The sequence below is a fragment of the Meriones unguiculatus genome, chromosome 10 (genome assembly GCF_030254825.1).
Source record: "Meriones unguiculatus strain TT.TT164.6M chromosome 10, Bangor_MerUng_6.1, whole genome shotgun sequence".
In the NCBI taxonomy this organism is placed as follows: domain Eukaryota; kingdom Metazoa; phylum Chordata; class Mammalia; order Rodentia; family Muridae; genus Meriones; species Meriones unguiculatus.
In genome coordinates, this window is record NC_083358.1 from 21,086,827 (window position 1) to 21,103,003 (window position 16,177).

The 16,177-nt window shown below is 42.3% G+C and overlaps 1 protein-coding gene across 3 annotated transcripts in view; it reads right to left on the reverse strand.

Annotated features, from left to right (window-relative positions):
- Window positions 1-16,177, reverse strand: part of Has3 (hyaluronan synthase 3) — a 194,200-nt gene that overhangs the window by 148,134 nt on the left and 29,889 nt on the right. For all 3 annotated transcript variants that reach the window (XM_060392025.1, XM_060392023.1, XM_021632504.2), the window contains exons 9-11: window positions 15,021-15,197; window positions 11,130-11,262; window positions 7,686-7,877 (exon numbers count right to left, since the gene is read on the reverse strand). In XM_060392025.1, coding sequence (XP_060248008.1) covers window positions 7,686-7,877; window positions 11,130-11,262; window positions 15,021-15,197 — 502 coding nt within the window. The remainder of the gene's footprint in view (window positions 1-7,685; window positions 7,878-11,129; window positions 11,263-15,020; window positions 15,198-16,177) is intronic.

Here is a 16,177-nt window from a genome sequence, read left to right on the forward strand (position 1 = left end):
GGAGATTTCTCAGTTCCACATCTGACAGTCTAATTCTAGTAAGCAATGAATAGGGGAGAAGATGCCCAATCTTATTCATAAGCCAGTGTCCTCAATCTACAAATACCCCAGAGTCATATTCTAAGTGTCAATATTTCTAAAGACTTAAGGTAGTTCATACATAGGATTGTATATAGCGTAGACTATGAGTAACTTTCAATGGAATTAATTTGGTCAGCATCATTTGAACTGAGCCTCGTATAATTACGTTAAGTACAAACTCCTTTGAACAAACAACAGCAGACACACATTCCCGCACGTACACACGTACACGTGTATATTCAGGATTAACGGCTCAAAGGGGAGATATCATTTTGAAACTGGGAAAGTTGAGCTGGGTCGTAATAAGCCTCTAAGCACTATGCAAGGCTGCATGTTTAAGTCTCTGGACAAATCACGTGCTGTGCTGGAACCCTTACTGCAAGCCTGCAGCCGGGAGAATGGCCTGTTAACACTTGTCTTCTGGGGCCAGGCAGGAAACTGCAAAGGTTATTTAAATGTGCCTTGCATGGAAACAGTGCCGGCAATGTCCATCTCCCTCTCTAACCCTGACACTGTCCTGATTTATACACCATTTTGGGACACCTAGTTGTGCCGCTGAAGTTTTTAAAGTGTGCCTTGTTTTTATTTAGCTTCTCACATTAGAAGAAGAATTGTTTAATTGTGAGAACTATCTTTTCCTAAGCACCTTTCTAGTATATTTTTTATTGTTAAAAACATTACATTTGTTTATTCCTGTGTGTGTGCATGACTGCCCATACCACACAAGTGTGGAGGTCAGAACAATTTGTAGGAGTCTGTTCTCTTCTATCAAATGGGATGCAGGGATTAAACTCAGTGGTGAGACTTGGGGGCAAGCACCTTCACACACTGAGCCATCTCACCTGACCCATTCATTAGGTACAGTTTTGAAAAGGCTGGAAGCCAGGCATCCCAGCAGTCTTGAGGTAAAGGCAGGTGCATCTCTGAGTTCAAGACTAACCTGGTCTACAGAGCAAGTTCCAGGACAGCCAGAGCTACACAGAGAAAGCCTGTCTCAAAGAAACCCAATAAAATAAAAAGACTGGAAAACAAATAATATGATCTTATTCTTAGGGAAGAAGCAGTTTGTATGCATGTAAACAAAACAAACAACTGAGAATCAAGAGAACATGAAATCGAGAGAAACAAAGGTCCGGGGTCACTGGGGGAGTTGGAGAAAGTAGTGGATGGGTATGACCAAAATACATTGCATAAATGTTTAAATTTTTCAAAGAAAAAAAATTATTTAAAACCTGGGAGCTCTTAACTATGAAGTAATGGCCAGTTATTAATGTATACCATCAACAAGAGTATCCTTTCTCCCAAACTTCCTTTTTGTCTGTGGAAAGGACACTGAAACAGGGTCTGTTGTAGATGTAGCCTAGGCTTGCTCCCGGTCACTATGTAGCCAAGGATGAGTTTGAACTTGTGGATCCTCCTCCCACATGCTCCAATTACTTCAGTGTCCAGCCAGCTTCCTTCCTGCAGCTCCAAGACAGCAGCTTATTTCTTGTGATTCTGATGGGGCTGGCAACCCAAGAGGTCTGTAGGGACTGACCTCTTAGAGCTCAGGAAAGTTTTTCAATTTACTACCACCCAAGTTAGAGTTCCTTGAGTTCAACACCTCTCAGGAGGCTGCTAATATCCACACGATCAAGTCAGCCTCCAGCCCCTTCCACGATGTCAGCACTTTGTCAGCAAGTTACACATCTCCGCAGGGTCATTAAGAGGATTAAATGAGTTAATACCTGTCATGTGTTCAGAACAGAGCCTGGTAAACAGCAAATACTTAATGTTATTATTAAAGAGTGAAGTAATTGTGAACAGCTGACTCAGTAGAAGCAGAATCAGGTGGGGACAGGTGGGACAGGACACCTCAATGCAGTGTGAGTCCCCTGCTCTTCAGGGTGCTACTCCCACCCCCAGCCAAAGACCCCTGAGCTCAGCCCTTGGTAAGAATAAACCTCCAGGCTGGCAAGGTGATCCAGCAGGTGGAAGTACTTGCCGTGCAAGCCAGTCAACTGAGTCGGCTCACTGAAGCCCAAGAGGAGAGAACTCCACAAAGCCACCCTGTGCCTCCACATGATACCTCCCCCACTACACACGTGTACAACAGAATACATTTTACAGAATGTGGCTCTCCATGGTCATCTACTTACCATCCCTTTCCCTTGTCCCTTGTTCCATTTTTCTCCAGAAATGATCACTACCTGACACTTCATAATAAAATGATTGCCATATGACATTCTTTGCTTTCTTTAAAAAAAAAAAATGTTTTTTAAAGCTGGACAGAGGTGGCACCCTCAAGAGGCAGAGACAGGTGGACCTCTTGAGTTCAAGACCATCCTAGTCTACATAGTGAGTTCTGGGACAGCCAGGGCTACAGAGAAACCCGTTCTCAAAAAAACAAAACAAAATAAAAATGATTTATTTGTTTTTATTTCATGTGTATTGGTGTTTTGCCCAAATGTGTGTCTGTGTGAGGGTGTCAGATCTCCTGGAACTGGAGTTACAGACAGTTGTGAGCTGCTATGTAAGTACTGGGAATTGAACCCGGGTCCTTTGTAAGAGCAGCTAGTGCTCTCAACTGCTGAGCCATCCCTCCAGGCCCATCTTAGTGTTCTAATTTATTATTTCCTTTGTGTGAATGTCAGCTCCACGAATGCAGGTTCGTGTCTATTTTGTTTAGCTCTATATCCTTAGTACCTAGAAGAGAAGATGGCACAGAGCCCAATATATGATCATGGAATGAAAGAACCTGAGAGTTGGGGGAGGATCCCATCAGTAGACAGATGGGACTGCATGCCTCATTTCTCTACAGATCATAGCACAGACAATGTACCATTCCAACACACTCTACTAAGTACTAACTCATTTATTTATAAATACTTCAATGTGTATTTATATCAGGTAAGGAGATTTGGTTTTGACATTACTACCATGCTATTATTAATACCCAATAAGAATTCGTTAAAATTATTTTGCATGTTTAATTAGTATACACACACATATATGTGAAAACCCACAGTGGTGCTGGTGGTGCACACCTTTAATCCAGCACTCAGGAGGCAGAAGCAGGTGGATCTCTGAATTTGAGGCCAGCCTGGTCTACACAGTGAGTTCCAGAACAACCAGGGTTACAGAGAGAAACCCTGTCTCAAAAAACTTAAAAAAAAAAAAAGAAGAAGAAGAAAAAGAAGAAGAAGAAGAAGAAGAAGAAGAAGAAGAAGAAGAAGAAGAAGAAGAAGAAGGGAAGGAAGGAAGGAAGGAAGGAAGGAAGGAAGGAAGGAAGGAAGGAAGGAAGGAAGGAAAGAAGGAAAGAAAGGAAAGGAAGAAAGAGTTCTTTCATATTGCCTAATGCCTGGGCACAACTGTTACAAAAACATCTCATGTAATTCCTTTCTTTTTGAAACCGGGTCTCACAATGCAATCCTGGATGGCTTGCAACTCTCTGAACTCTCTGTGTACACCAGGATGGCCTCAGACTCAGAGATACCCTTGCCCCTACCTCCTGAATGTTGGCATTAAAGGTGTATGCCACCATGCCCTGCCATAGTTGCCGATAATTTTTAAAATTTATGTGTGTGTGTGCTTGTCTGTGCACAGGTTAAGGGTAGAGAGGGACTTGGGTACTTTCCTCTGTTGCCTTCAACTTTATTTTATAAGGTAGGATATCTCACTGAACACAATGCTCACCAATTGGTGGACTGGCTGGCTAGTTAGAGCCAGATCTGCTAGTCTCCACCACCTTCCCCTAACCCTGTAAGCGTTGGGTTTACAGATGTACACTAACAAGCCCAGCTTCCTACATGGGTGTTGGGGATTCAAACTCAGGTTTTTATGCTTGCATGGTAAGCACTTTACTGACTGAGCCATCTCTTCAGTCCCCCAGTTGTTTACCTGAATCTAGCACTGGTTCCCTCATTTATTTATTTAGGGTTTTGATTTGTTTTGTTTTGTTTTTTGAGACAGAGTCTCACTATGTAGCTCTGGCTGTCCTGGAACTCACTGTGTAGGCCATGAACTCACAGAGATCTGCCTATCTCTCTCTGCCTCCCTATTGCTGGAATTAAAGGCATGAACTACCATGCCCAGCTTGGTTCTTTTCTTTTCTTTTCTTTTTAAATGCTATTTACTTGATGAAGAAACAGAAACACGTGCTCTGTAGGTTTTCACTTTCTGGATCTGGCTGATTGTTTCCTCAGGGCTTTGCTTTGCATAGCACTCCAGCATCTGCATTTCCTTCATTAATTCAGGTTCAAGGTTCTATGCTGAGGTCTGAACCCTTCCCAACTGCTCTATACTTCCTACTCAGCTCATGTGAGGTCACAATGACCTGCTTGTCCATTGATGGTGACAGGAGACCAATCTGTCCATGACAAAATATTTAACACAGTGTGCACTGCTGTCTGCATTAACCCTGAAATGTACTGAAAAGTAAGATGCAGAGGAAGGAAATCTTAAATGAAGATACGATGAAGTAGAATAAAATTCTAATGGCAATATTTACACAGGAAGTGGGTACAGGGTATTCACTACAAAGTTTCTTTCAATAAATAAATATTCCTCATTAATACGCTAGATTAACACATATTACACACACACACACACACACACACACACACACACACACAAGAAAAAGCCAGGTATACTGGTACACAAATGTAGTCCCAGCAATGTGGAGACAGAGGCAGAAGGATTTCTGAGTTCTAGGCCAGCCTGATCTACATAGCCAAGTTCCAGGTCAGCCAGGGCTACACAGTGAGACCCTGTCTCAAAAACCAAACCAAAACCAAATAGAATGATTACTAAAAATTCTTTCAAACTTGAAAATTTTTATAATATGGAGGAGGCAGTCTGCTTCACTGGGCACATAGAGTGTTCCATCCACAGCCGTTCTAACCATTTTGGCAGGCAATGGTATTACCTAAATTAGGTAATACCTAAATCCATGATTTCATTAGAGATTTGCAAAAGTAGTTTTCTAGTTCCTTTTAAATGGTTTTCTCTGGGACCGTCCCAAAGGGCAAGGCATCTACCAACTAATCTACGTTGCCCTGTGGTTCTCCTATGGAGAAAAATGCCCCTCCGTTGCTTATCTGATTAAACTGGGATCTAATTACTAAGGAAAGGCAAGATAAATGCTTTCTTCATTCCCTTTGATTATCAATTTACAAAATAACGACCAGATGCCCTGACAATCTCCAAAGACTCCCATGAGGTTTTAAAATCATTTTCCATCTTTGATGCGTCTACCGTAGCCACTATTCCTCTGAATGCTGCAGTTGTGCTGTGTGCTGCAGCAAGCATCCCTTCAAGGCGGCCCCTGACTGCTACTGCCGTGACCCCATTAAATTCAGACAGCTTCCTTGTGCCTGGGCACATCAAGCTGCCTTGAAGCTCATAATGTACACTCTTTACCCTAGACCTCAAATCAACCTTTATCCCAGACAGTGCTGGGTGCTTTGAGTAGAAATGGTTTCATAGACTCCACTGTGGAACCAGGGCACTTACTGCTGCTGACTGCCATTGTTCCTGGCCCCAGCAGGGTACCACACAAGGAAATACCTGTTGTTTTTAGAGAAAACATTAACTATGCATTCACACTAATTATTTCCAACTGAAACTCAAGAGTATAGGGATTTTATGCTAGTTCTTTGGTTTTTATACCTTCTTCTTATACTAAAAATCTTTACCTAATAATATAATACCTAACAATATGATTCCAAATGACATATAACTTATTTTCTTTGTGTGTGCACGCGCATGTGAGTGTGCTCATGTGCTTCAAAATAATATGTCAATTTTGTCACTAGCAGTGAGATTACAAAGCACAATTTGGTACTTCCTGGTGGTTCTTTTGTTCTGGAACATTTGAAATAACCTGTGGAAAGGGTGATACAATGGGTCAGCTCATCTTTTGTACCAGCCTAACACCACTGTTCCTTAATTAGGACGAAGGAGGTAAGTGCAGAGGCGAAAGCCCTATCAGTTTTTAGAACACTTCCCCCCTTCCACCCAGCACCCAGACACAGAGACAGGCCTGGATGAGGAAGTCTCCAGGAACCACACAGAAACAAATCACCCTGCCAAGCAACATGGGGTCAGTGAACTGAAGGAGTGAGGGGCTCACACAGAAATCGGGGACATAATTCCCGTTAAACAGGCAAGCTAAGTGAGAGCTGACAGGCAGCAGCTAGCATTCTCAGCGGGAGCTCTTAGTGACATGCTGCTTAGCAACACGGACGGCAGATGACAATGACAACCACACAAAGACAGGGAGGATCAGATTTAAGTGTGACAATCAAACCACCTTACAAATGACTGTTCACCAGCCAGGCACAACTAATTCTGGTTAAGTGGTGAAATATGGTCCCTCATTGCTTCCACGCTGTTACTTTTATCTCCTACTTTTTAAAAGGTAGTAAAAATGATGTCTCAATCAATGAAATTCAGGGGCTGACCCACACAGCAACTCTAGGCCAAAGGCATTGTTTTTAGAATGTCTTAAAACTGTTCAGGATGCTGTGGAGATAAACTGTGAATTGGAAGATGCATGAAATTTTAAATGGTCTTATTAACACGTTTTTTGGTTTGTTTAGTTGGTTTGTTTTTTAAGACAGCGTTTCTCGGTGTAGCCCTGGCTGTCCTGAAACTTGCTCTGTAGACCAGGCTGGTCTTGAACTCAGAGATCCTCCTGCCTGCCTCCTGAGTGCTGGGACTAAAGGTATATATGCCACCACAAAAGGCCTAACAGTTTTTTTTTCAAATTTGAATTCTAATTCTTCTCAGCGAGTGTGTGTGTGCAGGGGCCAGAAGAGGGTGTCAGGTCCTCTATCCTGTTCATTTCACAGAATCTCTCACTGCGCCTTAACCTATGCTGTGGTCAAAAAGCCCCAACAACCCTTTGTCTCTGCCCTGCACAAGAGCTGGGGTTACAGTCATGTGTGGTCACACCCAGCTTTTTACATAGGTACTGACTATGCAAACACAGGTTCTCATGTTTGTACAGCAAGTGCTCTCACCCTCTGAGCCATTACTCCAGCCCTTCATTCACAACATTTGACCTATGTGGAACTTTAAAACAAACAAACAAACAAACAAACATTTTCAGGCTTTCATTTGAGCATACTAAATCAGCACCTCTGAAAGGGAGCCAGGCGCAGCATACTTTTTAGATGCTAGGTGATTTTACTTGCACTCAAAGTTGACTATCACTCCAGTGTAACAAATATGTAAAGCAGTTCTCGAAGTTTTATGTAGCTGAGACTCGCATCAGGAACTTGGTAAGCAACTCAAAGTATGAAAGATTGATTCAGCTGGTGTGAGCTTAATTAATAGGCTTCATGCTTAACCAGAATTCCAAGAAACGTGGAAGCGGTACCACCAAATTGCACTCTAGACAGCTGTTTTTGAGGCAGGGCCTTAGTACCTAGCCCTAGCGGGCTTGGAACTCACTCTGTAGAGAAGGCGGCCTTGAGATTTGCCTGCCTCTGCCTTCAAGCACTGGGATTAAAAGTGTGCACCACCATGCCCAGCTAAGCAACATTTATTGTTTGAAAATAAAATAAAATAAAGAAACTGAAGTAGCTGCAGGCTGGATTCAGAACATGACAGCTACTAACCTGAGTGATGTGTGTAAATATCTGCTCAGACATTCTCTCACACAGAACAGCCAGCAACTGCAGGACCAGCAGCTTCTGCTCTTGGTCTTCTATAAGCAGAGCCTGGTGCTGCTCTAATTCCAGGAGGCTCGCATAACAGGAGGGTTTGGGTTTGAACTCTGCTTCATTTTCCACCACCAGTTGAGACAGCTCCTAGAAGCATAGGAAGAAAGAGAGAGTGAAGAAAAAGCCAGCGGCACTAAGGACTTGGCAATCACATGGCGGAAGTAATCGGTGATTCTTGCATACTCCTGAAATCCCAGCTACTCGGAAGGGTAAGGAAAGAGGATTACAGGTTTGAGGTCCACTGAGGCTACAGAGAGAGTACAGGACCATCCTGGATGACTCAATGAGACCTGCCTCAAAATTAGAAAGTAAAATGAGCCAGGGGTATAGCTTTGTGATAGTTCTTGTCTAGTATATATTAGCCCTGAGTTCAACTCCTAGTACTGAAAGAAAAGAAAAACATATGCTATAGAATAATATGCATATAGTAATACCATATATATGAACTTATACACATGTGCACACACACACACAGCACTAGTTTGAGGGAGAAAACCAACTCAGGGAAGCTGTCCTCTGACCTCCACACATGCACAGTGGCACATACATGCCCTCACTCCCATATATACACAAACACACACAAATAAGTATAATAAAAGAGACTTGTTTGACAAACTTTTTATATTTTCACAGTTCTATTCCTAGCCTTCCCTGAGCTGAACCTTCAGATGATATAACTTAGCCAAAGTCCTTTTAGAGACCATTAGATGCCCTTCCTGTAAGACAAGTCAGAACTAAACCTGTTACTGGAGATTTCCTTGCTGTGGGTTTGGTAAGCTTTCAGGCACCCTTCTCTACTGTGAACTGCCATGGAAAGGGAAAGCCTTAAGTTCCCTAACAATTAGTGCTTTGCTGATGTAGCTGACAGCTGAGAGTGATGGTGTTCAACTGTGCCTGGGTAATTTTCCTCCCCAGGGGACATTTTTGGTTGTCATAATTGGGGGGTTAATATAGGCATTTAGTGGGTAGAGGTCACAGACGCCGCTAAATATCCTACAAAGAACAAGACAATCACACTTACCTAGACCGAACACACTTATCTAGACCGAATGTCAATTTTGCCAAGATGAAGTTTCCCTGGTTTCATGCATGGCTTCCTAAACATTGCAATTCACAATCTCTTTTCCCTCAAAAATTTTAATACAACTCCATGTATGGACATTTATAAAACAGGTATACTAGCCAAGCATATAGTGGTAATACATTATAAAGAAATTTACATTAAAACAATTCTTTGGCATACATATGTTTTAACCATTTATTAAAAATAAACTAATTTGCATACTAATGAGGTGGGTATGCTTGATTGATTTTACATGAAAAAGTCAACCTTGAATATTTGATACTGCTGAATGCACAGCATCTTCAGAGCTGAGCGACATTTTGATTTATAATCATCAGTATGGAGAACTCAATATCCCTTAAATATATAATGCAAAATTGGTGAAATCAGTTGAGGGGTATTTCAAAACTTATTTGAAATTCTGACCAAGGCCAAAAATCATTTAATGGTTTGTTTTGTGTGTGTATTCTTTTTTGAAAGATCAAGTTCAGCAGCCCAGTCAGCAATTTTAAAATATTCATTAGTATGCATGTGTCTGTGTGTGGGTACGTTCATGTGAGTGCAGAAACAACTCGAGGTAGCCAGAAGAGGGTCCTGTGGTGCTCAAGAAGTTGGAGGGCCTGACATGGGTACTGAGAACCAGACTCAAGTCCTCTGGAGGACCAGCAAGCGCTCTTAACCTCTGAGCCTCTCTCCAGCACCCCAACCAACAATTTTTTAAATGAAAAATTCTAACACAATAAAATTAAGATACACTAATTTATTATTTACCTGCTGAGGAATGATGGTTGGAAAATTATTATGTGTGTGTTCAGAATCAGGGCCCCAGTGATGCTGTGGGTACAACAGCTGTCAGAAACACCCTGAGCTCACTCCCCATCTGATTTTGAATTAAGTTTTTGATATTTTGAGTTCAGAAACATTTTAGTGTTGACCCCTACATTCACTCTGTGACCCCCTCTGGAGTCATGACTCACGGATTCAGAGGCCTGGGTTGGCTGGATAAAGCTTAGCTGGTAGAGGACTTGCCTACTGCATGTATCCCCAGGTTCCATCCCTAGATCTGTACAACACATACCTGTAATCCTACACTCACAGGTAGAGGCAGGAAGATCAGAAGTTCAAGGTCATCAATGGCTACCTAGGCTGCATGAGACCCTTCAAAAAACACACAAACAAACAAAACAAATCGGGGTTTAGAATAAATCCCTTTGATTGGATGGTGGTGGTAGCATTCTGTTTTGTTTTGGAGGCAATCTCATTATATAACCTGTGCTGGCCTGAGAGTCAAAAATCCTCTACCTCTGCTTTCTGAGTACGGCTATTACAGGCTGATTTGGACCTTTTTTGATTCTTTTTTTTTTTTTAAAGATTAATTTTTATTTTATGTGTGTGAGTGTTTTGCCTACATGTACATATGTACACTTTGTATGTGTGTGTGGTGCCCTATAGGTCAGAAGAAGGCCCTGGATCCCCTGGAACTAGTTACAGAAGGTTGTAGGCCACCATGTGAGTACTGGGAACTGAACCCAGGTCTTCTGCAAAAGCAGCCAGTGCTCTTAACCAAAACTCAGCTAATACCAAAGCAGCCAAATAATTGCCCATATCCTTAGAATATCAGAGCATGTGGCCGAGACGGAAGTGAACACGGAGATGAGAAAGCTTCAAAAAGAAACTCCTCCTTCTTCAAGTTCTAGGAACAGCAGCCTTGAGAAAGTGCAAATGGCAAAGCTGGAGGTCACCAGCAGACAGCAGGCAGAGCTCATGTTTTTTGGGTACAAGTTACTACTGGAGATTAAGGCCAAAGGTGACACAGCAATGGGCACTCAGCAAGAAACCGGAAAAGATTTCAAGTGGTTACAGTGAAATGAGGGAGGCAGAATGGCTAAGTCTCCTTCCAAATACCTGCCAGCACACAGTCAGAAAGGATAAGGGATTACTCTGCGGCTGCGAAGCCTGCTATTAACTTCAAAAGAGTTCTTACTGTCAACACGGAGCAGATTAACTCTTTCAGAGATCAACAAGGCTGCTTTGTTCACAGCGAACATCTCAGTGCAGACTACCCTGAAAGCAGTCACAGCACACTGGTACCACCGACAGTCCTCTTGCCCACTCCAAAGCCTACGAGGAACTAAATTACTCTTTGTCTTGTGTTCATTTGTCCTAACTGGAAGCTAAATTTTAGGGCCTAAAATTATGAATGCCTTAAAAAAAAGGACAGAGGCTCTCCTGGAGCTGGCCCCAGAATGAAGTGATGTGACTGTGTGGGCTCCTACCTTCAAACAAAAGATGAAGAAGTCTCCTGCCAAACCACACTCCTGGCAGTGGGACAGCAAGTCCCCAAGATGCTCCATCTGGCTCTGCTCTGAAGACACCTTCTGGTACAGGGCTTCGTCTTCATCATCGCTGCTACACAGGGTAAGATTGCTCACGTCAGTGTCAACAAACATAGACACCTTAGTAATTTTCTTTGCTAAAAGGTTTATTTTGTATGACTACAGGGTCACATGTGCACTGGCACAAGGTTGTATGTAGATGTCAGAGAACAATTCTCAGCCTCAGTTCTCTCCCGACACCTTGTGGGATCCAGGAATCCAACTCAGGCTCAAGCCTGAGGACAAGCACCTCTACCTGCTGCCCCATCCCAGCAGCTGGAACTTCATGGTAATACTCCAAAGTAACATTATTTCCATATAGGTAATCTTTGGATAGACCCTGAAAATACTTTTCTATATCTCCATGCTCAAGAATGCAAAGCACTTATTATTAGAAGTTAAGCTACTGGGGCTGGAGAGATGGCTCAGTGGTTAAGAGCACTGTCTGCTCTTCCAAAGGAAACTGGGTTCAATTCCCAGCACCTACATGGCAGCTCACAACTGTCTGTACCACCAATTCCAAGGGATCTGACACCTTCACACATAAAATAAAATTAAATAAATTACTAAAAAATGTTTTAAAAAGAAGTTAAGCTACTATACCCTATATTATCATTTATTTCTCAAATAGGAAAAGATTTTTGAAGGAAGTAGCTTTAAAGATGGTCACTGAAAAAAATAAATAAAAAAGTCAGGTGTCTTAAGAAAAAAAAAAAAAAAAAGATGATCCTTGGTGCTGTGTGTGGTGGCTTATCTCTATAATGACAACATTTGGGATAATACAGGATGACTGCTTCAACTTTGAGGCTAGCCTGGGATACATAGGAAGTTCTAGACCAACCTGAGATACACGGTGAAAAACCAGCAACAAGAAAGAAAGAAAGAAAGAAAGAAAGAAAGAAGGAAGGAGGAAGGGAGGGAGGGAGGGGGAGGGGGGGAGGGAGGGAGAGGGAGGGAGGGAGGGGGAGGGAGGGAGGGAGGAAGGAAGGAAGGAAGGAAGGAAGGAAGGAAGGAAGGAAGAAAGAAAGAAAGAAAGAAAGAAAGAAAGAAAGAAAGAAAGAAAGAAAGAAAGAAAAAGAAAAAGGGACTAGAGAGATGGCTCAGCGGATGGGAGCACTGTCTGTTCCTCCAGAGGTCTTGAGTTCAATTCTCAGCAACCACATGGTGATTTACAGCCATGTATACTGGAATCTGATGCCCTCTTCTGGCATGCAGGCATACATGCAGATAGAGCACTCATACATAAAATAAATAAATAAAATCTTAAATAAGAAAAGAAAAAATCTGGCTCCAAAGATCATATCTAAGTGCTCATATAGAATTGAGTTTTTGTTCTGTTGGTTTATATTGAGACTGGGTCTCATTCTGTAGCTGAGGCTGGCATGGACTTTGTAATGGCTTTGAACTCACAGAGATCTGCCTGCCTCTGCCTCCCAAATTCAGGGAATTAAATGTGTGGACCACCACACCTGGCTTAAAATTTCTTTAAAACAACTTCTTACTGGAAACTTCTGCTGGGCTAATGGCAGAGAAATATAAAAGTGGTAAAACAGATCAAACTGCCTGCCCTGCCCCTGGGGAACTAGCAAGGCTTTTGGAGCAAATGACAGCACCCACAAACACACACACACACACCCCACACCACACACATATACACACAAACACACACACACAGTTTTCAATCTTTTGGAAACTCTGAGTGTTTTAAGTATCAGCCCTATTAAAAAAAAAAAAAATCTCAGGTGTTCATGTAACTTTTCTGTGTGCGTGTGTAGAACATCAAAAGGGCTACACCCTTAACCCGAACAGACACCCCAGATTTTAAGGAGTGGTTGCTTCTGGCAGTGAACGGGGATTCATTTAATCACTGATTACTAACTGTATTCTCATCAGGAAGCAAAATAGTGGTTTCAGTGAGAACTGTGGCTTTTCATGTATACATGTACTAATTAAACATGCCAAATAACTTTAAACTCTTATGCTCAATAGGCTCGGTTAATAGAACTGCTAATGTTCAACACTTCTCAGGAAACTTCTATTTATTCTAATTCTTTTTTTTTTTTTTAACCTGTTTAAGACAGGGTTTCTCTGTGGAGCCCTGGCTGTCTCCTGGAACTTACTCTGTAGACTAGGCTGGCCTCAAACTCAGAGATCCGCTCACCTCTGCCTCCCAAGTGCTGGGATTAAAGGCATGTGCCACCTCCTGGCTTGTTTTCTCTTTTATTTTAGCTTGTTTTTTTTTATTCATGTGTATATTTTTCCCCCAGTTTCCTGGAGTCTATCATATTCAGTCTATGTTTTAAAATTACACCAAGCTGCCAGGTGGTCCAGGTGGCCCACGCACTTGGGAGGCAAAGGCAGGTGTATCTCTTGAATTCAAGGCTAGCCTGGTTTACAGAGTGAGTCCCAGGACAGCCAGAGATACACAGAGAAACCCTATCTCCAAACAAAACCAAATAAAACATTTTCGCCAAGCTGATCTGAATGTAAAGTTCAATTTAAGCACTTTAACAAACAGCAACACTTTGAATGTCACCGGGAGGGGGCCGCTGGGTCAGTGGCCTACGACATGTCTGCAGCCAACAGCAGCTTAGGTTCTTGAAAAACAGCACCCTCCACAGACCATCAGAAAGCAGAAATAACACAGACCCGGGTCTGTGCACAGCTCAGCTGTCTAATATGCATGTGGCCCTAGGTTTAGTCTTAGCACCACAAAAATAAAACAAAATAAAATACTTGTGAGACAGAGAAATAAATTATCAACTCTACTAATATCTATTAAGTACTTTTTAATCCATTCTTACCAGAAACAAACCTCATTACCGAACATCTTTGATCTTTGATGTTCTATAATGACAATTTCCCTTAAGAATAAGGCTAGATGGCTGGGTGGTGGTGCACGCCTTTAAGCCCAGCACTCGGGAGGCGGAGGCAGATGGATCTATGTAGTTTGAAGCCAGCCTGAGCTACATACAGAGTAAGTTCCAGAACGGCCAAGGATACACAGAGAAACCCCAAATCAAAAAAAAAAAAAAAAGAAAAAGAAAGAAAGAAAGAAGGAAGGAAGGAAGGAAGGAAGGAAGGAAGGAAGGAAGGAAAAGAAAGAAAAGAAAAGAAAAGAAAAGAAAAGAAAAGAAAAGAAAAGAAAAGAAAAGAAAAGAAAAGAAAAGAAAAAAGAAAAGAAAAGAAAAGAAAAGGCCAAGGCGGGGACAAGAGAGATGGTTCAGCAGTTAAGAGCTCTCAGTGGACCTGGGTTGGATTCCTAACATCCACACAGTGGCTCATAACTGTCTGTAACTCCAGTTCCAGAGGACTGGACATCCTCTGCTGCACCAGGCATGCAGCATGTGATGTACAGGCATATATGCAGCACAACACCCATACATATAACATAAATGCATAAATAATATTTTAACTAAAAAAAAAAAAAAAAAAAAAAAGACCTCTAAGGGCAAACTGTTCCCTGAGTCAGAAACAGACTGGCTGCCCTGGTGTCGAGGGTGACATGTGCTGCCTTTGCTCTGATTCACTGGCAAACACTGAGCAGTGACTGGGCTTGCTGTGAGGTAGAGCTGTGAGGCTCCAGTAAACCACACCCACTATTAGCTGGCATCTTGGAATATCACCCAGAGGATCATTTAAGGTTCTGGTTTCTTTAAAGATTATAAATAGCAACTGCTTTGGCTGCCTTTTTCTGGTTTCCTTTCCATCAGCGCCCCTTAGCGGTTGACTCACAGAACAGTGCCATATATAACATCTATCAAGCCTGACAGCAGAGGGTGGTGGGCTCACCTAATGGCCTCTTTGATGGAAATCAGAATGCCACCATGCGCGGCAGCTTTAAACTGACACTGAGGGTGGAGAGCTGGCGCAGCTTTGTCCAACCCCGAAATCGCTTTCAGGCTGGCAATTGCTTTCTTCCTTTCCAGCTTCACCAGAATCCATAACAAGATCTCTTGGCAAAGTGACCTGGCAGAAAAAGCAGTTATGAATGAATGAGCTTGTCATCTCACTCCACGAAGCTAAGAAGTTATGTAGAAAAAGAAAGACTGTTGGGTTCCACTTCATCCCAAATGCCGCCCCCCATCACTGGATGCTCACACAGGAAAGAAAGTATGCATCTTGCAAATTTCAGAGTACAAATGCCCTGGAAGTCACCCAGGAACAGCCTTGGCTCTAAAAGCAGCTCTGGTTACCACATGAGTACCATGTGATTTTTTTTTCCCCTTTTCTGTATTACAAGTGTGCTCTACCTTTAGATCAGACACTGAATAAAAGCTTGCACTGCAAAATAAATAAATAAATAAATCTCTCAGCGAGAGAGTGATGATTCCTTTATTGGTGCCATTAACTAGGAGGGGCTGGGGCAGGCGCATGCACCCAGTGCATCCTCCCTGCTCGTCTTTGATGAGGATGAACAGTGCTATGAGAACTTAGCTTGTCTTTTTTGAGATTCATTTTTATTTTTAGGCTGGACATAGTGGCCTTTAATTATAACTGCAGGGCTGAGCATCTTTCTTCAGCATCAGCAGCCATGCTAATGACTGCTACGAGTTATTGAGCTCATCATTTGCCAGGGACTGTGCTTGGGACTCCAGTACACACTGCCTCCATAGTAACCCAGTTAAGACATTCCAATGTTGTCATATCAGATTATAGGCAAGGTTTTCTTTGCTTTTTCCTTTTATTTCTGTAGTGCAAGGGATCAAATCCAAGGGTCTCAAGCATACCAGGTGTGTGCTCTACCACTAAGCTACATCCCTGACCTGCTCCCAATCAGAATTCCATAGACTTTAAAAAGGAAATAACTATAAACTCTTACCATGTAGAGGAAATGCCACAAATAACTGAAAACAGCTATTACAAAGTGAATCTGTTGAAAAATGAATTTATTTAATTTTATGTGTATGAATGTTTTGCCTGTATGTATGTCTGTGCACTGCACACAT